Genomic DNA, 27411 nt, shown 5'->3' with positions numbered 1-27411 from the left:
TTAATAATCATAATTTCTCTATCTGAAATTCTTTCAATTAACAATGCTATTGCATGAGAGAAACCATTAGTTCAGTTCACAACTCAAATAATGACGTAAGCGCTTTTCCTCCAGATAACCATTGCACTTGGTGTATAACAGGAGTGCTTCATGCATAGTTCCTATTTTATTATACAGAATATTAAAGAGACCTTTACGGGTTGACATTTTGTTGGATTAATTTTTACTGCTTAATCAAGAGCATTCTTAAGTGAAATTGGCTTTTTAAAAAGTCCAACTGTGAGTACATAGCTTAGTGATAAAGACTACAATGCCTGTTAGCACCGTTGGCAGCCACTCTCCTTGATCTGTGTTAAGGTACCAGCAATCTTACCCCCATTATTCTTGCACTATTAGTGTAAATGTCAACACAATGAAAAGGGCAAAGAATGTCTAGTAGTATTGTAAAAACAGTTTTGTATATGTGCTGCCGAAGCGAGCACTGTAAAAACAGTTTTGACCTTGTGAACGTCTTGAAAAGGTCTCTGGGATTTCGAGTGTATGGACCACACTGTAGAAAATCACTCTCCTACATGATTATGCTGGGCCTGATCAAGATTGCATGATTTTGAACTAACTAGTTCTCGGTGAAACTGATAGGTAGCAAATTTTAAATTTGGTGTGTCTCCATGCCTTCCCTTTCTGTGACATCCCTGACGGCACTCACTAGACCCCTAGTGGTACAGATGGAAAAGGAAGGTACCACCCAGGCACCTTCATGTTTGCTCTTCTTGTTCGTTTGGTTATTTGACAATTATTTATGGAACCCTACCATGTACCAGTTTCTCTGGGCTGTGGGCCCTGATGTGGAGCTTCTCATGCCCTTCCTTACATAAACTACTTGTATTAGTTTCCTATTGCTGATACAGCAAACCACCACAAACCTAGTGGCATCAAACAACATACATTTACTGTCTTACAGTTGTGGAGGTCAGACGTTTGACACCGGCCTTGCTGGACTCAAATCAAGGTGTTGGCTGCACTGCATTTCTTCCTGGAGGCTCTAGGGGAGCATCTGTTTCCTTGTCTTTTCCAACTTCTAGAGGCCCCAGCATTCCTTGGCTGGTAACCCGCTTCCTCCACCTCCAAAGCCAGCAGTATTGCTTCTTTCTGACCCTTCATCATTGCATCTCCCTCTAACCACGGTAAAGGCCCTCTCCTTGAAGGATTCATGTGATTAGATGGGGGTCACCCAATAATGCAGACTAGTCTCCCCGTCTCAGGATCTGTAACTTAAACAGCTGCAAAATCCCATTTGCCATATAAGGTAACATATTTACAATTCTGGGAACTAGAGTTGGGGCTCCTTTGGGGGGCCATTTTTCTGCCTAGCACACAATTTTAGTAAGTGTGCATTAAAAAGTTGTTAAAGTAATGAAGGAAGGATCCTATCTCATTGCTCATTGCTCAGAGCTTTGCTCCTTCCTCATATTGGAGGTTGATTATTTGACTCAATTGCGGTGCCACCTCTTCCAGGATTTAGGTGTTCCTTTGCTGTGTTTCTAAAGTGAACAAATTGCTCTACTAAAGCATTTGTTATTGCATCCTCACTACTGTTTAATCCTACTCCCACTCTCCTGTAAGCTCTTGAATCATGTATCTTCCTTTGTTCTTTGTATGCTCAGAGTATATCACAGTACCTGGCACATCGTATGTACACTATGAAGAATGCTTAAGTACATCAATGAGTTATCCTTACACATACCAAGTTGCAGTTTTGTGTTTTGCCTGGGGCATGTAAAGAAGCAGAATGGCTTGTTATGGGAATTTAAGGCCTAGTGGCAAGTCTTAATGCAAGGATGGCAAGTGATGCTGTGGTGGTAACAGGGCTTTAGGCACTCCTTCAGGCCCTCTCTGGCAGCATGCCTAGGACTGAGCAGGAGCTTGGAGGAATTGCAGCACCTTAGGGTGGCTTAGGTTTTCACTGAGTCTGCAGGTCTGCAGCATGGAGGAGCAGGTCTGAAGCCAGCCAGCTTGCTCTGCAGCCACACAGAATGTGGCCTTTTGCTCCTTGTGCCTGCAGACGTAGCAGCACAGAGATGGACTCTGACTTTGCAGAGGTGTTTTAATTCAGCCCAAAAGTTGGATTTTCTAAAGACAATATGCATTTGACAGAGGGCCTTTTGTATGGAGTTACTGGGGACTCATTCAAAAATAACAGGAGCCCCAGTCTACAGAATAGTTTTGTCACTCTCAGCACAGCTCCAGTCTTCCACCTCCTACCAGTCAGCCCATTTATAGCAAATGAATAAGAAATTTAATCCCTGGTATTTCATAAAGAAGTCTTTTTATTTTTTGCTTTGGTTGTGGTTTGCTCTGAGTGTGCTTTTTTAATGGCAATGTTTAATAATGTTTATATTGCCTTTCACCTTTGACTAACTTTGCAGCTAAGTTCCAAGATGTGGTTTCACATCCAGTGTTTGCAGGCTGCTGCTCCCTCCTTTGAGACTGCTAACTCCGATTCCTAGAAGGTATTTAATTCATCTCCATCACTTCTGCTGGGGAAGGAAGCAGTCCAGGTGATAGTAATTGGAGTAATAGTTAATATTTATGCAAGGCTATGTGATTTACTTCTATTATTCAATCTTTAAAACAACCTTATAAAGCAGAAGCTATTATTGTCTATTCTCAGATATAGGGGAAAGTGTTTCCCCCCAAATTAGTCCTCAGAAAATAGGGTGTCCCCTTATGTTTGAGTCCTGACAAAGTCTGTCCTATGGTGGGGATTACTCTATTTTAACCTTAAAGTAGTTTAAGTAATTGTCCCAGAATTATGAAAATAGGTGCCTGTGGTTTGGGATTGATTAATATTCAAGTATTTGTGGTATTATATCCATTTTATAGAAGAGGAAACTGAGACTTGGCCAAGTTAAATAACTTGTCCCAGATCACACAGCTAATAACTGGTACAGCCAGGATTCAAACCAGGCATGCAATCTTACCTCCATATCTTCATTATTAATCCTCCTCAGAGTCTTTCTTTCACTTTTAAAAAGGTTTCAATCTAGGGGATCACTGATATTTTTTTCCTTTTTGGTATTTCATTCTAAGAGCAGAGAAAACCAGAAAATGAGTATCTGTCCAATCTGGAGCCATGCTTTTATGGATAGCACTAGGACGCTCTAGTTCACCTTCCAAGCCACGGTGGCATGGGATTCCCTCGGTTACACCCTTGCCAGGTGATCATTCTGCCTCCCTTTGCCATTAGTGGAAAGTTTATTACGTCCCTCGTCAGTCTCTTACCTTGGTGCTGTTTGTAGGAGTCCTTCCTCATATGGAGCTGAAATTGTCTAACAGAAAGGAGATCAACATTTACCTGTGTTTGTCTCATCTGATCTCCCCTGTCCTTCCCTCCCCTTCCTCTCTCCTTCCCAATAAATGTTTTATTTTAGAATAGTTTTAGATGTATAGAAAAGTTGCCAAGATAATACAGAGATTTTTCTATATACCCCCTCAGTGTATTGTTAACATCTTACATTACTGTGGTACATTTGTCAAAACTAAGAAACCAACATTGGTCCATTGTGATTAAGTATAAATTCCAGACTTTATTCTGATTTCACTAGTTTTCCTCTAATGTCCTTTCTCTGTTCCACGATCCCAAATTACATTTAGTCATTCTGTTTCCTTAGTCTCATCTGGTGTATGATAGTTTTTTAGCCTTGTTTTTCATGACCTTGACAGTTTTGAAGAGTATTAGCTAGGCATTTTGTAGAATTTTTCTCAGGATTTATCTGATGCTTTGTCATGCGGTTTTGGGTTTGGGAGAATACAAAAATGAATGTCATTCTCATCACATCACGGTAGGGACACAATATCAATATGACTTATCACTGGTAATATTAACCTTGATCTTCTGGCTAAGGTCAAGTTACTCATCCCTCCCTTTTTTATACATGATTTTTTGAGAAGCAAGTCATGTACAGCCCACACTCATGAAGTGGGGATATTGCACTCTACCTCCAGGTGGGGGGTATTTGCATTAGCTATTGGGACTTTTCTGTAAGGAAGATTTTTCTCTTCTCCTACATTTATTAATTAATGCACTCATTTATATCAGTATGGCGTGATGCACATTTATTCTATACTTTGGATTATAATCTATTACAACTTAATTTTCTTGCTCAAATTGTTTCAGCTTTGGCCACTGGGAGGTCTTCCAGTTATCTCCTGTGTCCTTTTGACTTGCCACCATTCTTTTGTGTTTTTTTTTTTTCTTTTTTTTTTTTCAGGACTTCCTTTACTTTTAGGCACTGCAAGATCTCCCAGGTTCCTCTTGTATTTTCCCTGACTTATCCCTAGAATTAGCCAGTTCTCCAAGGATCCATGTTTCCTTTTATTTGAGAACTAGAGGCCTGGTGCATGGATTCGTGCACCAGTGGGATCCCTCTACCTGACCTGTGGGGACTGGGCCGAAACCGGCTCTCTGACATCCTCCAAGGGGTCCCAGATTGCGAGAGGGCACAGGCCAGGCTGAGGGACCCCACTGGTGCACAATTGGGGCTGGGGAGGGACCATAGGAGGGCTCCAGGGCGTGTCCGGCCCATCTAGCCCAGTCCCAATTAGCTGGACCCCAGCAGCAAGCTAATCTACTGGTTGGAGCATCTGCCTCTGGTGGTCAGTGCACGTCATAGCCATTGGTCGACCAGTCGAACGAATGGTTGGACACTTAGCATATCAGGCTTTTAGTATATAGGATATTAGAAACTTAGATCTGACCACTGGGTGTGCTCATTGCTACTGGGGTGTCACTGCTTCTAGAACCTGCTAGTGGACAGAGTTAGGAAATGCGTTATGTATAGCAGTCCATGTTGCACACATGTCTGTATTTCTGTATCTACATTTGCTTCCATAGTAAAGCTTTTTTTTTTTTTTTTTTTTTTTTTTGAGCACTTCTATTTTGCTGTGTTACCTAAGTGAGAACATGATTTGCTGTCTTCTATGGGGGGAAGAAAGTGAAAATGGAGAACTTGACAAAAATAATTTAAGAGCTCAGCCATCTTCTAAGTATATCATGTCCATTTAGAAATAAAGAGATTATAAGAGGCTAAGGAACTAGATAGAGGAACAGTCAGGATTGGATTCAGGCTGATTGAGATGGAGCCTCCTTACTTCCGATGCATCGCATGCCTCTTTCTGACTGATCAGTACTTTTGGCTTTGTATTCAACTCCATAATTAACTTCTTGGAATGCAGTGAGCAGATGAGAATGAAATTTTAGGAATTGGTGTGCTCAGGTATTACCTAGCCAACGGAAGTCTGCTGGAGTGACACTACTAAGGGATTTTGCTCTCTAGCAAAACATATCTTAGATTTACAACTTGGGAGTGATGCTTTGATGGACAGATGTTGGTGAGTGAGTCTTTTCAAATGATTATGATGATTGTCCTACTGTTTTTCCTTTTAGAACTATCTCTTAAAAAATCCTTTTGTTCTGGGAGAGATTCATAGGCCTTCTGTAGCAAAGATACTTGTTGTATACACTTGCTTTGAACCGGTTTGGCTCAGTGGATAGAGCATCGGCCTGCTGACTCAAGGGTCCCAGGTTCGATTCTGGTCAAGGGCATGTACCTTTGTTGCGGGCACATCCCCAGTGGGGAGTGTGCAGGAGGCAGCTGATCGATGTTTCTCTCTCATCCATGTTTCTAACTCTCTCTCCCTCTCCCTTTCTGTCTGTAAAAAATCAATAAAATATATTTTAAAAAATAGAAATGGGATATAAAACAATGAAGGAATCTGCTTAATGTCATCCAAGGAGTTGGAGATAGAGTAAGATGTAAGAAAAAAAAAAAAGAAAGGAAGGAAGAAAGAAAATACCACAAACCCCACAGCCCTTCTTTTAACAGGCCAACAACACAGCTCCTTTCTTTTAAATTGTGTTTGGCAACTTGTAAAGCAAAGAAAGAATACTTGAAGGTTCCTCTCAAGAGAATCCTGAAGCTATAGAACAATTCTAGGATGCCTTCAAAACTTTCAGTGTTTCCTTTGAGAAGTGGGTGTGTTTATACTTGATGAATCCTGTCTTGTCACCATGTAACAGTAAAGTCTCTGTTCTGTTCTTTACAGTTGTACTTTATTCATTCCAAAGGCTTACCATTTTATTTTGTGTGATACATTGTGAACATCCAAGATTTTTAGTGGAAATAAATGGCAACAGCTGTTTTTTGTGTATCAAATAATATAATTGTGAATCATAACCTTGACATGATACTAGTATATCCAAATTTTTTCCAGGCGTAGAAGTAATTTGACAAGAAAAGCTTGTTTTGGGTGGTCATCCCAATACAGAGTCATATTCTGCTTCTTGCTGCCAACTTCATTTAGAAGGAGAGTTTCCTAGATCTTTCTTTATTCTAATACTCCCATATTCACATGGATTTTCCTCTTTAAAATAGTGCATGTTCACCTATATAAACCAACACCCTGGAGTCCCATCTTCCTTTCCTGCTTTATTATTCTCTATTTTACCATCATCTAATATATTTTATATTTTACTTCTTTAGCTTTTTAATTGTCTATTTCCCCCAACTAGACTGTAAGCTCTATGAGAGCAAGGGATTTGTTTTGTTCACTGCTGTATCCGCAGACCTAGAATAGTACCTGATATAGAGTAGATGCTTAATGAATACTTCTGAATGAATAATGTGAACGTTGCAAGTTGTGATCATTTGTCCCCTGGTTTTAATTTAAGTACAAATAGTTAAGTTTTATTTTATAGAGTTATTTTATATTATAGATGAAATTAAATCACACTATTTAAAATGGGATTTATCTATTCACCCCAAATCTCAGAATCTGTACTACAAATATGCATAGTGCTTTGGAAGTTATGCAGTTTACTGCAGTAATGCAATACTATTTTCACATGCGAGGAATTTTGAAATTCTCTTCTAACTACCACTCAAGAAACTGGTGGAAGAGCTAAAAGCAAGAATGTTTTCAAGGTATTAGGTGAATTACCTTCATACTAATCCAAAAATATCTTGAACCCCAAGTGACATTACCCAGTTTGATCCCTTATTCTATTCACCAGAATTAGGAGAAAATGGATTCTCATTATTATATTAAAAAAAACAACAACACCTATTCAGGCTGATATTTACCAATATAGAGGATATTAAAAAGAATATGCTGCAAAAGCTGAGGTCATTCTTCTGAAGGAATGTCAGCACTCATTTGGATATATAGAAACTGACATGTTTTTATTTGTAATCATTTACTTTACAAATATATTAATTTTACTTTAAATTTCTAGTGTCTGCAGTACTTGTATTTTTAATTTTGAAACTAGTAGACTCTGTTTAAGCAATATGTAAGATAATATAAAAGGGTCTACAACTTGACTACCTGATTTATAAAATAGATCTTTTGCCCTAGCCAGTTTTGCTCAGTGGATAGATCATTGGCCTGCAGACTGAAACGTCCCAGGTTCTATTCCGGTCAAGGGCACATACCGCCTCGGTTGCAGGCTCGATCCCTGTGGGTGGGAGGCAACCAGTTTATGTTGCTCTCTCACACTTGTTTCTCTCTCTGTGTCTCTTCCCCTCCCTTCCACTCTCTCTAAAAATCAATGGAAAAATAACCTTGGGTGAGGATTAACAAAAAAACACACTAGACTTTCAAAACAACAACTCTAAAGTCAGACTTCATACAGTATTCTCTCCAGGACGAGACAAACAAATAAGAAGCAATCTAGACTGTGAACATCTAAGAGTTGTTTGCACCCTATGTGATGTAGTGCATAAGTTACATCTTTGTACAAACGATGTATTTTCACATTACCACCTTTTATTTCAGAGCATCGGGGAGTCGATGATGCCTGTTGTGTTAAATCAGCTGCTGCCCATGATTAAGCCTTCGAATCAAAGGACCAACGATGACTACAGCCCCGAAGAGCTGTTGGTCCTCTTCATATACATTTATTCTGTCACTGGAGAGTTCACAGAGGACAAAGACCTGGCTGAAACAGAAGAAAAAGTGAAGAAAGCACTGGCTCAAGTCTTATGTGAGGAGTCTGAGTTGTCGCCTTTGCTGCAAAAAATCACAGGTGAGTGCTTAACAAAGATATAAGACATAAACATCAGTGATACAGAAAACAGGTTTAAAAATAAAAGCCATTTCAGCCCTGGCTGGTGTGGCTCAGTTGGTTGGAGCGTCATCCCGTATACCAAGAAGTGGCAGGTTCAATTCCAGGTCAGGGCATATACCCAGGTTGCAGGGGAGGCAACCGATCAATGTTTCTCTCTCACATCGATGTCTCTCTCTCTCTTTCTCCCTTCCTCTCTCTAAAATCAATAATAAAATAAAAATAATAACAGCCATTTCAGAAAGAGGATGTAGCCATGTTCTTTGGAATGGTTTGGAATTTCATAAGGTCTGATGGATGCTAGCTAGACTTTAGGATCAGAGGTTCGCACTGCAATATATTTTTTTCCAGTTGTGGGAGTGAAATGGCTTTTAGTGGCTCCTAAGATATTACACAATGTTATAGGATTAAAAAGTTTCCATATTCCAGAGTAGTTTCCTATTTTGATTTCTCATATTTCATTTTGAATCTGAATTAATTAATTAATACCCAAACATCCTAGTAAAGTAGACTGTGTTAATTGGGGAGAAATGTAAAATTAAATATCATAAAATCTAACTTTTCACTGCTGGTAAGACCTGTGATATCACTCAGCGAGACATTCATTTGTTTTATTCTATATCAAACTCAATATTTTTTATTTTCTGTAAATATAATTTACAGAAATTAGTATGGACTGAGTCTGGTTCTGTTTGAAAGTTAGATGTTATTAAAACTTACCCATAAAACTTAAATGCTTTAAAAACATACCGAGTTTCCATTCACTAATGGGTGTGTGTATAGGTGTGTGTAGACCTCTCCGTTCAGGAAGGCTCCGCTGAGGCAGCTGGTGTAACTTCCAGCTTTTCCTCCTGTCCCCTGTTGCGCCTCCCTGGGGTGCATCCAGATTGCTCCCGCGCATGTGTGTTCTCCTTCGTGCCCACCGCTGACCTTTCCTCTGTGTGGTTATGGAAAATGAGACCCTGATGAGATGGAAACCGAATCAAGTTTCCACAGAAATGAGCTTAGTGTAGAACCTGTTTGCCAACTTAAAATCTACTTAAGGAAAACGTGTGGAATTTGTTCCCATTTCATTTAGGTACAGCACTAGACGTGATTACTTGTGTTTGGCTGTAGACAAGTCTTGAAGCTTTAATATGGTTTATACAGTGCTAAGAACAGTGATTTGATTAAAAGTAAAATTGAATGATATGAGAATTTAATTGGAGGTTATTCTTGAAATGTGTAATTTCAGAAACAGACAACAAAAATGGTGTGTTTTAGCTGAGGCTGTTTGGATAGCTTTTCTGTAGCATTAGTAGTTCCTTTATTATTTTGGGAATTGAAGTCATGCTGTACAAGTATTCATTTAATATTTGCTCGAGGTGTTTATTGACTTAGCATTTCATTCTTTATTAGTTTCTATATTTATGATTGCTCAGGATATTGCCTTTTCTTGCTTTTAACTGTGATTTCACATTTTAACAAAAACACTTCTGTACATTCATGTTTGCATTAGGAAAATTTGTATGTGTAGTAGTTGAAGAATTAAAAATTTGTGGAATTTTAGTATGTTTAAAATTTCTAGGGATACCGTATTTTGTAATACTGAGTATACATTTCTCCCTGGATTAACTTTGCATGTACAGCTTAAACTGGATGAATAAGATATGGTACTTAAATTTGACTCAAATGAACTTACCAGTGGAACACACATGCACTAATCAACCTCTGTGCACCCAAAAGGACTTGACTTCTGAAGATAGACTTTGACTTTGCCGGTTAGACATCCCCTCGTTAAATAGGTTGTAAAGTGGTGTCCTGAGAAGTAGGGTTCATGTGTGCAGCTAGCTGCTGAGGAGGATGTGTAATCTGCATCCTGTGATAACAGGTTATAGGGTGGTGTTGAGGCTGTTGTGACTCAGTCTTGTGGAATAGGATGGGATACCCCACTTTGTACTGGAAGAATCGAATTGCTTTTAAATGTGCTTATTGTGGAACGAGGTTAGCCTGGCTTTTTACCATGAACTTGCCCACAGAGTTGTGCTTATGTTATTCCAACTTAGTTTAGGCTTATTTGTTACTGGGTGGCAGAATTCATTTTATGCCTTGTGCACATTTTGTGGTTGATGATGAGTTGGTTAAAAAGTATTATTGAAAATAAGCAATGAGTCAATATAAGAATTCTGCTTTTTATAAAATGCTATAATTTTACTGCTCTTAACTGTTGATAGGATCAAGAGAGCAACACTGTTTCTGTGCTTAAAAACCTAAGCATGTTATCATCACCCAGTTGCTGAGTGATAGGGCCAGGATTTGAATCCTGGTGTTCGGGATCTAGAACCCACGTCTTAAAACACAAAATTCTAAACCTGCTGCGACCTCACTTCCATAACCCCTGCATTTATTATATTCTCTAACTTAGACTTGCTTACACTTATTGTGTTAAGCCATCCATGCTCAACCATTCCTCCATGTTCTTGTTTTCTGAACAGTGAATTAACATTTGGTTAATATTTTAGATATTGTTTGTGCACGTGAATCTGTCTATAATAGCTACTTATAGACGTTTCTGTATACCTTCCTATTTTTATGCATGTATCCTCTTTGTTTCTGCATTGCTATAAAGAAATTAAATTATCATTTCTAGTCATTGAAATCTATTGGTTGTCTAGCTTTACTAAAACAGGATTAAGCAAACTTAATTTTTTTATTTCAGTAATATCTCTTGACAATACTTTGTATGTAAAATTCATATTTCCTTTTATATGTTAAGTATGTAATTTAATTTTGACAATTTATTTTATTTTTCCCTATTCTTCCCTTTATGGAAAGGACAATGAGAAATTGTAACTGGCAAATCAAAACAAAACTTCAGCATGGTCAATGGCAACCTACTACTTTCTTTTTAATAGATACTTTTTGGGAGAGTGGTAGGCAAAAACTCTCTTTTTCTACTCACACAAAATAACAAGGGCTGGCTCTCTGGGTGTCAGTGATGGGAGCTGAAGAAAGAAAATTGGTGTGGCCTAAATAGGTCCTTTAATGTTGTCCTTTCTCAGCCTTGCTAACTTCAAAGAGGGTATCATATCAGTTTCCATATACATTAGTGTTTGCATGGCAGTCACAAGAGAAAACAAAGGAAAACCATTTGAACTCTCTGCAGAGAATGAACTCAAAATGCGAATTTTAAAGATCTGTACAGACTTGAAATGGCGTCCTACAGGAAAGCATAGGGCTCAGAGGCAGAAATTCTTGTGTTAGGATCCTCTGCCATTTCCTAGCAGTGTGTATTATGGGACAAATCATCCATCTTTGATAATAAACATGAGTGCCCTATTGACCACTCATGATTTTGTCAAGAATAAGGCAGTGTTATGTGTGTGAGCTAATTTTTGATCCATGTATTATTGTTAATAGCTCATTTCCCCCCCCCCTTGATATTATTATTTTGATAGCATCTAGTTGTCATATAGGGTAGTGCATTGTGATGCACACAGGCAGTGGGAATGTTTGCATAGTATACTGAGGTAAATAGGCAGGACTCTTGTGGACAGAGGCAACTAGCCCTGGGGGTTCTGGCCATTCCAGGCTTTACCCAGTTGACCTGTGAACTGAAGTGAAACAACAGCTTGGCACACCTGGAACCTATTAGGGGCAAATCAGTGTGCTAAGATTGGTTGGTCAGAAGGCTCTGGAATCAGAAGCAAAGACAAACAAAACTTGCATATGGATTTTAATATCCCAAACTATTTTGGAAAAATTTCTTTTTGGTAAACAATTTTTATATTATTCATTGACTTATTTCCCCAAATTTTTATACTATCTTTAAAGAAAATGTCAATAGGGGTTTTATGTATTTAGTGACCTTTAGAGTAAAGCTAGGAAATTAATGATTTAAGGTATCTAAAAATTATGTGGTTCAAGATAGAGCCATAATAATGCCATAGAAACTGTAACTTATATTTGTTAGACTCTTCTTTTACTTCCTGTTTTTAACTTGAGATGATCAGTTACTGTATTACTGCATTAGGATTGCACCTGGATATATGGAATGGAAAATTTACCAAATTAGCTTAACAAAGAAGGATTTATTTTTCTCAACAGGGAGTTCAAAGACAGGCAGCAGGACTCTTTCTGGATTCTTTCTCCCTCTCTCCTTTCCCTCCCTTCTTTCCTCCTTGAAGGCATGGTTTTGTCATCATGGTCCTAAGATGGGCACTTTTTCTTGACATATTGTATCCATGCTTCAGTCAAGAGGTGAGAAAGGATGAAAGTAAAAGGCATATAGTAGCTTTGCCAGTGTTGCTCAATGGTTGAGCATCAACCCATGGACCAGGAGATCACAGTTCGATTCCCCAATGGGGCACATGCCTGGGTTGCAGCCTTGATCTCCAGTAGGGGAAAATTGATGATTTTCTCTCATCATTGATGTTTTTATCTTTCTCTCCCTCTCCCTTACTCTCTCTGAAATCAATTTTTTAAAAAAGGCATATAGTAGTGCACTCTCCTTTTTTATATTAGGAAAACAATACTCTTTCTGTAAGTCCTACCCAAAAGACTTGCATCATTGGCTAGAACTGGGTTTCATGATCACTTCTGGCTATAGGAGAATCTGATGGGTGTTTTTAACTGGGCATCTGTTTGTCATGAACAAAATCAGGGTTCTGTTGGAAGAAAAAGGGTGAGAATGGACATTAGGTAAGAAACTTGTATTTGCTGCAGTTATCATTATAGGCTCCCCTGACAGAGGAAATTCTAAGGCAAAATAATATCCTGTGGAGTGATGCCCAATATTGTTATAATATTGAAATGTCCTTTAAAAGCATTTACTGAAATGATATGCTATTGGGTGCTAGTATCACCAGACATATCACAGATAGTTTCAACTATCAATGCTTATTGAACCATGTGTGTATACCTAATGTTATTCTAAGCATAAAACCTTTGGGGGCAGTGGTAGTAGAGTGGAAAGGCTCTGAGCACAGGATTTGGAGTCAGGTGGACCTGAGGTCTGGTTCTAACCCTGGATCTCAATAATTGTGCGATCATGAGTAGGTCATTTAACGTTATCAATTTTCAGTTTCCTCATAAATAAAATGGAGATAGTAATAATACCAAACTCATGGGATAAAATAATCCAAGTACTTGGTACAGACCCTGGTGCCTAATGTGTCATCCGTATATATTATCTGTCATCATTATTTTTATCATTATTGTTATTTTATTGTTGTCATCACCAATATTTTCATCAGGTAATATCTCTTTTCAAATAGCTTTTGGTCATTTTAGAGATAACACAGAAAATAGTACAAAACAACATAATATTATACAAAATATAAGTAAGCATCCAAATGTACGAATTTTAATGCTATGATGACTTGGTATTAAATGACATCTATGAACAGTGAATTTCAGCTTACTGAATCGGGTCTGTCAAATAGAATCCTATATTGACAAGGATTGGGGAAATATCAGGTAATAATAGCATTATAACATCTGACAATCCTAGATAATACTGTAGTGTTCAAAGAATTTTCATATACAGTATCTGTTTTGCTAGGAAAAGAATATATAATTTTGAGCCCATAAACTCAAGTCTACAAAATGTACCCCAAATCTGAGCTCAACTGAGATATATCTATAATGCTGAGTTCTCTTTGAGATAATTTATTCACAAATATACTACTAGTATTTTAAACATGGTTTGGGGGAGAATATAAAATTGTATCTACATTTGGAAATAGTGAAGTTGCATTTTTTACTGTGTTCACATTTTTCCATGGCAGTTCCCTCTCTAATAAACCTTTCGTTTTTAGGTAAAACCTAGGTACATTCTTGGGAGGTCCTGTAGTTGCCTGGGTTTATGATATGTATAAGGACTCACACGCATATGTTATTATGATTTATGGGTGGAAAGGTTCTCGATAATTATCTAGGCTATTCACTTTGCGCATGCGAAATCAAGGCTGTCTTGCCTCAAATCACCACCCAAGAGCCTGTTCAATACAAGCATGGAACTGGACTGTGTCTCCTGGTTCCCAGTAGAATTCTTTTTACCGGACCAGTGAGTCCCAAGCTTGGGCTCATGGACCCCTGGGAAAAATAAGACTTAGAGCAAAAGGTTCACTGCTCCACGTGTGCTTTATACATCATCCATAAACTAAGTATTATTCGTCACATATGAATATGCAAATATTTGTGGTGCTATTGTGATTTACGATATATAAATTCATTGAAAGATATTGCTGAGGTTATAGAATTTTTCCTTTGTATGTTTCAATTGACAGATACCAAAAGCATAATTACATGGTATCCCCATATTTTATAAATGTTTGAAACCATGGGTTGCAAGAGGAGTTTCAAATTCAAATGCATACAAGTAATATAAGTAAAATGGGTTAGGTTTTAGAAAAACAACTGTGAAAATACAATAATAATTAGCCAAGGATATTCAGTCTTAAAGAAGAAGGCAATAGGGAATGGTGGGGACTGTGTCAAACTGGGGATTCTTTAATTGTTGCCAGGGGAGCATAAATCTGATGTGGTCACTCTATCAATAAATCAGACCGTGGCCAGTGTTGCTCAGTTGGTTGGCGTCACACCATGCACCAAAGGTTGCTGGTTTGATTCCCAGCCAGGGCACCAATAGTCAGCAGATGGATCAGAGGGGAAAAAAAAGAAAAGAAAAGAAAAGAAAGAGAGAAATCAGGAATCTGAATTTTTTAAATTTAAAATTAACCAATTTTAAGAAATTGGCTCATTTTCTAAAACACTGTATGAGTCAAAAGATGTTCCTAAAGGCCAAAATTCAGCCTATGGGTCTCCAGGTTGTAATTTTTATATGAGATACTGCCTCAGGTATCGATTACAAAGGAAAGCCTTTGAATCTCTACTCTAGGACTTACTAGAAATCTGAAAGATCTCCAGGCAGATGAAATGATACTCTACAGTTTTATCAGAAACCATAGGAAGGGACCTAGTAACCTCCTTTTTTGACTTCTTTTAACTAAAGGAAAAAAAATCACTTTTGTTTAAATGTTAATCTGGCATAAATTTACCGGTGAGGCAGCATAGGTTTTCTTTCCAAATAGATTCTGTAAAGATACCATCTAAGTGGAAGTAGATTTCTCACAGAACTCTGTTTATTGGACAGAAAATTCTAGGAGGCAGTTTGAGTTTAATAAAAGGAAGAAAATAAAGCCAGCCAAAAAGTCCGACTCATCCCCATGAGGAGCTTCCCACCACAAGGAGCAGACACTGGGATGTAGGCGTTGGCAGGAATTGTACTCAAATGTGAAGAGTTGAATTTTGAGGAAGGGATGGTACATAAGTTCTCAAATTCTGTGGATGGTATTTTTCTAGCTAGATCTGTAGCTGTGCTTCATTAGCTATGTAATGCCCAAAACTTTGGCTTAAAATAATGGCCGGATTCTTGTTACTCTCACTGGAATAATCAGAACTTCACACTGATTTAGATAAAAATCTATAAATTACCATGATTTTTAACATCATATTCCGTTTTTAAAGTATTGATTTTGAGCCATTTTGTTTCCTAAGCTTTTGCTTCTCTATTCCTTCTCACTTGTCCATGGCCCTGTGCCCTGTCCACATTAACCACATATAACAACGAGGAAAGGCAGGTCCCGTTTGGAAATTACCATTCTTAAGGACACTGGGAAGGAACGCGTAGTCCAGTGAGCTCTCAGCTGGAGTTCACTTGCATTCCCAAATAGATGTCTAACAGACGAGAGTCTCTTTATCAACTTCAGATGAGGAAGGAGTTGAGCATTTGTTTTCAATAGGTTGTGTAAGGCAGCTCATGATATTTTAAGTTCTGCTTTACAATGGAAAACATGTATGCACCCTTATCCATATAAAACAAAGCCAAATTCTACAGCCAAGGGTAAAAACCTATTGCAATAATTTGTTTATGACAGCTTTCTTCTTTTGAAAAGTTCACGTAATCATAGACCATATAAAATTATTATTGCTCTTCGTGGCTGCCACTTTATTATAAAACCTTGCATCTCCATTAGCACAAGACATAGACACTTTGTTTATTACCTTAGTAGAGGTATGTCTTTCAAACAAAGCTTTTTTCATAGTTGGCCAAGTACTTTTCCTAGCCTTGTAGAAAGTTAGTGTTCTTAGTAAAATATGAAGTACTTCCAAACAGAGAATTGTAAAAGATGAGGAGCTAATACGAATTTCTCCTTGTATGCTTCCTTTTACTCTGTAACCTCTGCATTCTTTCCTCACCTCACAGCTTTCCCTCAGTAATTCATCACATTCAGAATATGCACTTTTGCAGATTTTTGCTCCTAAGGGCACTATTCCGATTGAAAAACGGTTTTCAAGATTTCACAAATCTTTCCCTCGAGAAGTTGTTCTTTAGATCGTGAGCATTCCTATTGGCTTGGCAATGACAAGGCTGGTGGTGTGGTAAGTGGAAGAGTGATCCTAAAAGTGCATCACCAGTCTTCATGTTACCCACACTTGAACGAAAGCTTTAGTTCATTAGAGTAAGTGACAGTGTACAAAATCATGACTGTAGAATCCACACACTCCGCTGAAGGAAGACTTCAGGATGTAGGGAAAATTCATTTCAGAAGGGAGTCTGCCTCATCTCTTGGTTCTAATTTATGGGCTTTCAGTTATTGTAGCATTCAGAACTAGACTTTTTATTAGGAATACACCTTCACTTCACATTTCAGATTTCTTGTTTCAGGGCTCCCAAAGCAAAACAAAACAAAAACCATACTGTTGTTTTCCATTATGGTTTGCAACACTGTTTGGTATAAATAGGGTCTATTTTTCCCCTCTAGATTTCTAAGATTTCTGCTGGAAACTCTGATGAAGAACATATGTCTGCCCTAAATCACTCCCGTGAGAAATGTTGGAACTGTTACATTTAGTTTTACTGTCCAGCATATTAAAATAGTTCACCACAGCACATATTACAAAAAGCTATATCAAGTGAAGTTTAAAATATTTAGTTCATATTTAAAATATATCACAAACTCTGAAGACAGATATTTAGAGCTGCCTATTACGGTGGCAAACTAGTTAAGTAATTTTGCTAACATATTAAGGGATCACTACAAATTACTTTCTCAAGTACTTAATTTTTCCATGGCACATCATTATAACGTCGTTCTTAACTAAGACACTGGAATGGATCTTTTTGCACTGATATTTTTATGTGCAAAATGCATAAGACATACTGTCTATATCACTTAATTTTGTGTCTACACATGATGCCAATAATCATAATTGTATGGGTGACAGAGATTAATTATTGCTGATTCTTAACTGCATATTAGATGTTACATAAATGTCTCAGTCAAGAAAAAGAAGAAATGGATTGCATAGTAGGGGTTCTCAAACTTTTTAAACAGGGGGTCAGTTCACTGTCCCTCAAACCGTTGGAGGGCCGGACTATAGTTTAAAAAAAAACTATGAACAAATTGCTATGCACACTGCACATACCTTATTTTGAAGTAAAAAAACAAAACGGGAGCCGAAACCAGTTTGGCTCAGTGGATAGAGCGTTGGCCTGCAGACTGAAAGGTCCTAGGTTCGATTCCGGTCAAGGGCATGTACCTGGATTGCGGGCACATCCCCAGTAGGAGATGTGCAGGAGGCGGCTGATCGATGTTTCTCTCTCATCGATGTTTCTAACTCTCTATCTCTCTCCCTTCCTCTCTGTAAAAAATCAATAAAATATATTTAAAAACAAACAAACAAAAAAACGGGAACAAATACAATACTTGTATTTGCATGTGGCCCGCGGGCTGTAGTTTGAGGACCCCTGGAATACAGGGTAGTTTTCTTAACCACACAGCGATAGGCCAGATAGGAGAGATGGGGTCTGGTTGAAAAGTGGGGAGGGGGCCTTATATCTACTAAATATGCCCCTAGATCTGTCACCCGAATGTAAGTCACTTAGCTTGCTTCAATCTCAGGATCTTCCTCATAAAATAGGAGTCGCTTTAGGTGAATCTAAGGTCCCTTTTTTCTCTTCCATTCTATGGTTCTAGTTTGATATGCTTGTTATTTTAACCCGAGTCAGTATACTTCCTTCCCTATTTTTAAATCAGCTCTTCTTCAATACCCCTCTGCCTTTTTCAGGATGCCTCTATCCTCCCAGGAGGTAAACAATGGAGTCATTGACTCAACTTCACCCCCTGTAGCCCATCTCTATTTCCTTGGAGATTCTGTTTACATCTCTCCAAAGATGCTTCTTTATCCTCAGGCACACACTGGCCCATGGACTTCTCTCAGCATCCCTGACTCCACACATACCCACTCATTCATCCTGCCTACTGATGGATGCCAGCCTAACATTCTTAAATTTAATTTTACATGTTATTACCTATACTTTAAGGTTTTTCCTCCACTATTACAGTCATATCTTCTCATTGTAGAAAATTTGGAAATGTAAAGAACAGTGTAGAGGCCATATATAAATTTCATTTTATTGAGTACCTATGAAAAACAGATATTTGCTGCTTATGGTCTTCTTCTTTTTTTCTACCAAATTATTTATTTTATTCTTTTTTTATATTTCTTTATTGATTTCAGAGAAGGAGAGAGAGATAGAAGCATCAGTGATGAGAGAGAATCATTGATCGGCTGCCTCCTGCACACCCCCCACTGGGGATCAAGCCATAACCCAGGCATGTGCCCTTGGCCGGAATCGAACCTGGGACCCTTCAGTCCGCAGGCTGACGCTCTATCCACTGAGCCAAGCCTGCTTGGGCTATTTTATTCTTAGTAATTTAAAATCAGAGCACTTGGGTTATGAAGGTGATTAATACTTAGTCAAATATTCTGCTGATGTTTTCCATGTTGGTATTTGCCTTTCACATTTGCTCATATGGGAAGTCCAGAGACATAGCTGTATTTAGGAGAGTTGGGGCAGGGGCTCCAACAATATGATCAGGACTCTGGGTCCCAGATTTTCTGCCTTCTAAGTATGACCTCATTCTTTCCTATCACAACTGCCTCTGTGTGACCTCTCATCTTTCCTGCCATTCCTGGTTTGTGTCATTCCAGATTAGCAACCCAGGGGAAAAAATAATCTTTTTTCTTCTAGGGGTTGTAGATCAATCCTAGGAAATGAAGCTGACTTTCAGTCACTGTTGCCAGGAGAAATGAGGTCCCTTTGACCAAGAAGAGTTGTGAGTGTTCATCACCCAAGGCCAAGTCTCCTTTCATCATCATATATTTGATCTCCTTTATGCAAATATACAGATGATGTATTATAACACTAGGAACATATATAAATTTATTAACCAATGTCACCCCAATAAATTCAATAAAATTTAAAATAAATAAACTAATTTAAAAAAATATATATTTCATTGATTTTTTACAGAGAGGAAGGGGAGGGATAGAGAGTTAGAAACATCGATGAGAGAGAAACATCGACCAGCTGCCTCCTGCACACTCCTTACTGGGGATGTGCCCGCAACCAAGGTACATGCCCTTGACTGGAATCAAACCTGGGACCCTTAAGTCCGCAGGCCGACGCTCTATCCACTGACCCAAACCGGTCAGGGCTAATTAATTTTTTTAAAGGATGAATCATGAGCCTCCTCACTGTTGTGTGGCAGCAGACAGGAAGGGGTGGGGCAGGGATCTGAAGCAATGTGCAGTGGGTTGTGACTGACAGTCCATCATTGCCACTTAGAATAGGGGTAGGAGTGATTCCACAATGGAAGGGATACTAGCATACAAAAGCGAGATATGTCCACCATGAGAACATTCACTAATCAACCAGTTTTATATCTTTACATTAAAAAAATACATCTTTCCTTTCTTGAGTTTAATATTATATCTGTAAATGGATGAAGGTGTCATTGACACCTGAGTAACTGCTTCAAGAGCAGGTATGTGTAGTCCTAAAATAAGTGTCTGGAATTTTCGCGAATGTTAGAAAACAGCTTCGGAGCAACTGTCCACTAAAGTAATTCTTAGAACTAAAGCTGCTCTCACCATGTGGATGTCCCTCAGCACTCAAGTCGCAGTAACTGTGCCTGTTGTGCAGAGTTGCGTAATTATACACAATCCTTTGACTATAAGCTTTAGAAGGGCAGAGACTGTCATTTGGATGGATTTTAAAGCTCCCTTCGTGTTTATATGTTCCTTAAAATATTTTTAGTCAGATTTCCCCCTGATTATAGAAATCTTACTTGCTTATTGTAGAATACTTGAAAGACCTTTTGTGCCGGAAGCCGGTCCATCCTTGCTGCTTGACACAGTCGCTGCAGGATAGAAACATCTGCACAGCATATGTTTCAAGGGACCTGGCGTATATAGCACACTGTTCTTAATATGTTTGCTCCCCTTAGCGCTGTGTGTTTTAACCAAGGTCACCTCTCTGAGAAAGGTTGTTTCCCCAGGTAGGAATTTTTCCCTGAAGTCAGGGAGGGGATGCCTCTCCTAGAAAGGTTGTTTCCCCAGGTAGGAATTTTTCCCTGAAGTCAGGGAGGGGATAAAACTCCTTAACTAAGTGCCAGGCGGGTAGTTAATCACTACAAACAATCATGCTTAAGCTACATAATCTTTACTCCCTGGAATGGAGATAAGAAACGCCCTAACCTTTGTAATAGAAATTGACAGGATTAAAATCAACTGGTATAAATATGGATGTAAGAAAACAATAAACAGCAGAACTTCGCTGGAGATCCAGACCAGAACTTGGCTGGAGATCCTGGCTGGAGATCCTGGCTAGGCTGCTGATCAACTGAACACTGTCTCCGTGTCCTTCCTTCTTCGCCGACTCCGTCTACACCTTTGGGGACCCCTGGACCTGCTGGGATTGGACCCCGGCACTTTTGCTCCTTAACAAACACAGAAAAAAAAATAAAATTTACCCACGAGCCTACCACCCAGGGAAAACCACTGTTAGTATTTTGATGTATATTTGATGATCTACTGATAAGCAGAAACTCAGATCCCATATATGCTTCCCAAGTGAAGGTTTCAGGCGGGATTTTGTGTTAAATGTGTCCACAGTTTCTCTAGTAACGTCATAGTGCTGGAATAAAGAGGCACAGGTTTATTGTCATCATCAAGGTTTTAAAGCTAATATTGGAAAGGAAGTTGCCGAGCATGTTAGTGCTGAATCCGTGTTCCAGGTCCTAGGAGACATTATCCTCCTAGATCAGAATATAAAGTAAAATCAGAATATAAAGCAGGATCCGCTAAGCCTAAAAGGAGGACCATTAGGACCTTGGGTGGGAGGAAAATCATTTAGGGATAAGCAAGCAGTTCAGGTACTAAAATAGCAGCAGAAGAGAATTAAAAAGAGACACAAAGGGCCCTAGGCTTTGACTTATATTATTTTATTATGTGAGAATAGAAGATTAACATTTGAAAAGCCAGAAGGAGAACATATGTGTACAACAACAGTGATATCTCTGTGTATTTTAAAATGTAGTTCTAAAGGTAACCAAGGATGTAATTCCCACAGAAGCCTGACATTTCTGCCTTCGTGTATTGCCTGTTTATTCTGTTCTTAGCACCTGGACTGAATTGGTCCCAAACGGAATTGTAATTTTCACCAAACTGTTTATAAAATGAAGCCCCTTCTTTTTTTATTTCTTTTTTCATTTTAAATACAAGACATATGCCTGCACCTTTTCGTCAGGCTCTTGAGTTGTTGCCAACCCGACAGAGAACCATCTGGAATAGAAACTGATATGGTGCAGTGTTCATGAGCAGTTTACATTTTCCAACATGCACAATGGAGAGGGTTTTAATTTTTGAAGCTGTGGTTTTGTCCAAACTACACTCTGAAATAATTGGACTCTTTATTTCCTTATTTTTGTTGTGGTGGTTAAGAAAAAAATAATGAAATCCGATCTGTTTTTTAATGCAGTGATGTCAGATTCAGAGTTTCTATTTGGTACAAATCACCACCTTGCAAAGAATTCAATCTTTGGCCAAGAAAGGTTTTTTTTTCCTGGTTAAAATGTGATTGGATACTTTTTAACTGGGAATACACACCCTTTCTGTCAAAGTACAGGCACGATGCGCCAAGTAAACAATAACGCTAGTCATAGTTCACAGTGTTTTGGTCACCTCTTTGATGTACAAGAAGTGAAGTACATGTTTTCATCTATTAAAAGAAGTTAGAACACTTTAAATGTTGTTCCAGAAACAAATCACACAGCATCAATTTATTCTGTAATTGTATCTTTAATATTATTTGTAAACTTTAATCTATTGCTTGCTATCCCTGTTCCCTCTTCCTCCTTCCTCCCTCCTAATCTCACACTTCTGTGAGAAAACCCGTCACCTTGGGAGTTGCACACCATATTCTTGATTATTTCAAGTTGTTCTCCCTGAGAATTGCAGAAGCCCAGACAAAAATGACATCATCAGAGATGAGTCCAGCCTTTTATTTTAGAGAGGGATATTAATGACTTTTGACTTTAGAGTGATTATAGCATTTCAGAGCAGCAGCCCTTCCAGATATTAGAATGGAAGTGTTGAAGCTGTTATATGTCCGGGCAACTCCACACAGAGCTTAGAACAGAACAAAAACCACCCGGGTGTATTTGTTGGAGCTTTTTGGTAGGGTGGAACAAATCAAAATCAAAATATCCAATTCCTAATTACTTCCTTATTGTTATTATCTTTATAGTTCTTTCTTGAGCCAATTTATGCCTACATGTATTTTAAATTCAGATTCAATATATGAAAAATCAGGGGAAAATTCTGGGAATATACATAGATTTACTGGGTTTTTTAAATTGTGTGTTTCTTTAAAGGACATGGCTCTTGTTTTGCAGTGAAAAACAGTGCTTTGCTTAAAATAATAGAATAGCAAAAATGGGCATGATCAGACTGAAAAAAATCTGGGCCATTCCTCTCCAGGGTGGGAGGAACTAGAAGCAGTTGCCAAATAGTGTGCTACACCCATGCGTCCTGTGTCTGGACAAAGTGACGCACCCTTTGCACTGGACTGCACAGGTGTGAACAGCGTCATTTTTCTATGCTCACCTTCTCACTCCGGAGGCCTTTTTATTCTCTCGTGTCCTTTGTTCCAGCCACAGGCCTTTCAGTTCCTTAAGTACCTTGCACTCACACCACACTTGAGGTCCTTGCACACATAGGTGAGATGAACTTAACTTTCTTATACTTCTTTTCTCTGAAGAAAATCTTATAGGTTGGGTTATCACCTGACCCTCAGCTTTCGTGGGTCCAGCCATGGGAGGTTGGGTTGTCAGACGCCAGTGCATTTGCCTACATGGCAAGAAGAGCCCTGATAGACTTGTTCTCTCTCTTTCTCAAATACTAGCGCCATGCTCCCAGCACGCCGCCTGGCACTAATAGATTTAATATTTATTTTTTACCAAAAATATCTGGACACAGCATCAAAGCCATCTTGTGAGATGATCTAGCTCACTGGGCTCATAGCCTAAAAGACACAGTGACATGTTGGGCCCTCTAATAGGACGAAGCCTTCCCGTCAATGTTCTGTTCTACTAAGCTCATCACGGGGCATATGGAGCCTTTGGTCTCCAGCTCCCAGGATGGGGATTCTTATTTTATTTATTTACTTATTTTTAATTTCTTAACTGCATTTTTAAAATTTACTCAAAGCCATATTAAACATAGGATTTCACTGTACTTCCCATCCACTCTATGTAATCCAGTTACCAAAGGTTTTGGTTAACATTTCAGTAATGTAACACATTAAACTGCAATGCGAGGCATTTAACTTAATTTAGTATATCTTTTATTTATTTCACAGAGATTTTTAAGCCATTACTATACAAATAAAATGTAAGTAGGAAATGAAGAACATGTAAACATAAAAAAATACAGATCATAAAGGTCAGTTTAGATGTTCACTTCTCCGCTTCTAAGAAGCAAAAGTAAATAAAGGAGAATCATTTACACATTTTACAACTTTATAAAATATCAAAAAGTAACAGGCAGTATAAAAACATTTTTATTACTAAATCCTTAAAAAATTATTCATATGACTGGGTATGATATTTAATATGGTTGAGCATGGCTTATGAAAATAAATTTTCAACGAATTAAGATAATGTAGCCCATGTACTTAAGTTCTGAGTGGTTCAGCTTGACCCATCAAAAGGCAGGAGGGGGATTTTTAGGGTTAGGGTTACCACAGATGTGTCTGTGAAGATCCATTTGGGCTCTTTCCTATAGTGGTGTCCAAGAACCGTTCTGCAAGCCAGCTGTATCAGAAGCACGCGAGAGTTGTTTAGCATATAGCTTTGCAGGTTCTACCCAGACCTACCGGATCAGAAAGCTGAGAGGTCAGGTCTGGGGATCCATATGGAACTGGAGTAGTGTGCTCTATCTGGGGCCCCCTTGATCAGGCCTGGGAGGGGCTTTCCCTGGAGACCTCACCCCACTTGAGGTACCCAGACTTCACCCTCTCTTCTGGAACACTTAACCAAGATCCTGGGTCATGGAATGCGATGGGAGTTGTCCACTGGAGTGGGTCAGTTGGCAGAGTCTTAGGTATCAACGAGCATCACTTCTTATAGGCACTCAATTGGCTTGCTGGCTATGTCTGTCGCTGCCCATCACACACCTAAAAAGTAAAGGAGCTAGAATTCAAACTGAGGCCAAAGCCAGAATTCTTCATCTGTGCATGGTTGGGTATTAATTCTGGACTGAGCAGCTCCAGCTACTCCTCCCACCTACTTATTCTGTCTGTTTCTCAATGTTTATTGTGACACAGCTGTTCCATTTAGCGGCTGAAGTTCTTGCCAGGATAGGGTTCTTAGGGGACTCTTTCTTCCCTTTCACGGTGAGTGAGCTGGAGCTTGTCAGCATGTCATGCTTCAGAAATCAGAATCCAGGATTATTTTCCCTTTAGATTTTTTAAAAATTTATCTTTATTGTTGAAAGTATTACAGATGTCCCCTTTGTTTATTTGTTTGTTTATTTGTTTTTCCCATTGACCTCCTCCACCCCGCTCCTGCTCCTCCCAGGCCTTCACCATTCTATTGCCTGTGTCCTTGGGCTATGCATATAAGCATATAACTTACCCTGTTAATCACTTTCTCCCCATCCCCAATTCCCTCTGAAATTCATCCCTTTAGATTTTTTTTTTTGGCACCAAAGTAACTGAGTCTTGGGAAGTTATTCCTTAGGTTATCCCATTAGGCAAGGAATATGATGTGATGATAGCAGCTGAAATACTAAAAGCCACAATACACGCTGGAAAAGAAGACAAGAAAAATGAGAGCAATCTTGGTAGCTGCTTATATTAGTGGTCTTGATTAATGCCTCTTTTTAAAAAAGTCAAATTGCTAATGCATCTCTAATCACTGTAGCAGTCATAACCAATTAGCTCTGTTTATGTAATATGAAACAGTGTGCAGGCAGGGCTGGCTGGAATGTCACTTTCTTCCACGAAAGGAGTCAAGATTACAGGCCTTGCCGTGTCTCTCTCTACCTTATTTTTTAAGGACACTATTCTGATTGTGACCAGCTCACAGCATAGCACTCAGTCAGCTCTGCCAGCAGTTCACAGAGTCGGTTCCCTGTGGACTTGGAAGGGACCCAAAGGAGCTGCCCATGACAGCATTCTCCTAGGCCAGGCTGCCTCTTTCCTTCAACTCCTCGGAGGCACACTGGATTGCAGACTCATCCCAGCAAGCCATAGCTGTTCTGTGGCCCTGTTTTGTTTGCCTACGCAGTGTTTGTGAAAACTTTCCATTGTAAGCCAAAGCAGAACAATGGAGAGACTTCCCATAAACAGATGAGTTGTTTTTCAAGAAAAATGTGAAGAATTGATTGGAGCTGAGTGGCGGCTGCCCCTTAGAAGGGGCATGCTCTCCAGCCAGCCCCAGCATCTAGCCCTCGCTTCTTTCTCTTGTATTACCTGGGGCCTAGGTGCAGGCAGCTGTGGCCTCTGCCCTACCCTCACTGCCATGTTCTTCCTTCACCTCGTTGTTGGTGGAATGAAAGGACAGAACAACCTGAAACTAATTAAATTACATCAACTGTAATTTAAAAATTTTTTAAAGAGGAATAAAAGAGCTCAATAACTATTGTTATTAAAAAAAAAAAAAAAAAGAACAGAACAGGCAGCAGTTCTGATCAACTTGCAAATGGTCCACTTATCATTGTGTCACTTTTTTGTAAACAGGAAGTCGAGATCCACACATTTATGTGTCCTTAGAGGTCCAGAAATGTATCCAGCACAGGCTGTGGCGTGCAGTAGCCACTTGGAAGACATCTGCTAAATGATAGAATCTGTGACTAGGAGTCCCAGGTGCTTGGGGACTCAGGGTCATTTGTTTGGCTGGAAGAAGAGACATCATGGGGCAGTTTGGGAATATTAATGGCACTCTTTAAATACATGCAGAGATTGGATGAAGGCAGAAATTTTTCAGTTTCCATAAAATACAGGACTTTATTTTTATTTTGTGATGGGATACCTTGGCCACTTAATACTGAAGCCCTTTGGGAGACATTAAATTTTAGTGACCTTATAAAATTTCAATGAATTGTTTTTGTTCTCATTTATGCAAAAAGTCCTCTTGGGTTTGATTGGGTCTGACAGGCTCTCTAACCCTGTCGTTCTCAACCTTCTGGCCCTTTAAATACAGTTCCTCATGTTGTGACCCAACCATAAAATTATTTTTGTTGCTACTTCATAACTGTAATGTTGCTACTGTTATGAATTGTTATGTAAATATCTGATATGCAGGATGGCCTTAGGCGACGCCTGTGAAAGGGTCGTTCGACCGCCAAAGGGGTCGCGACCCACAGGTTGAGAACTGCTGCTCTAACCTGATACCGGTGGTTCGTTCCAGTGTGGAGCTGTGAAACAGGGGCTGCATTTCAGGTCCCTGTCACCTTTGGCTCTCTGGGACCCAGAGACCTTGGGTGTTAACCATGAACCCTTATTTTGTTAATAGCACCTGGCTCTGCCCCACCAGGCCAAATACAAGTTATTAATGCCCCATCTCAGGGGTTTAGGACCAAGGGTCTATAGATTGCCTGGGTCGGAATCCTACTTCTGATACATATTCATTGGATGGCCCTGCAAGTTAGGTATCATTTCTGTATCTTAATTTTCTCATCTGAAAAGTGGGTTTCCTGGTAGCACCTACATCATAGCATTGTTAGGACGGTGGCTGGCACATTGTGAGTGCTCAGTACTGACGGCTGCTGTGTTGGTGGTGGTAGTGACAGAGGCAGTAATACCTGTTTTAAATTATAAATATAGCCACAAAAAAGGGGGGAGGAGGGAGAATGTAGCCATTAAGAACATTTTTGTGATTTAGTTTTATTTT

General features: G+C 39.1%; 1 protein-coding gene across 1 annotated transcript in view; it reads left to right on the top strand.

Annotated features, from left to right (window-relative positions):
• Positions 1 to 27411, top strand: part of SCFD2 (sec1 family domain containing 2) — a 336120-nt gene that overhangs the window by 102420 nt on the left and 206289 nt on the right. Inside the window, exon 5 of the mRNA XM_036333819.1 lies at positions 7837 to 8086. Within this exon, the coding sequence (XP_036189712.1) occupies positions 7837 to 8086 (250 nt within the window). The remainder of the gene's footprint in view (positions 1 to 7836; positions 8087 to 27411) is intronic.

The sequence above is a fragment of the Myotis myotis genome, unplaced genomic scaffold, assembly GCF_014108235.1.
Source record: "Myotis myotis isolate mMyoMyo1 unplaced genomic scaffold, mMyoMyo1.p scaffold_m19_p_1, whole genome shotgun sequence".
NCBI classification, from domain to species: Eukaryota; Metazoa; Chordata; class Mammalia; order Chiroptera; family Vespertilionidae; genus Myotis; species Myotis myotis.
Note: the sequence above shows the minus strand (reverse complement) of the source record. Positions and strands in the feature narration are given on the sequence as shown.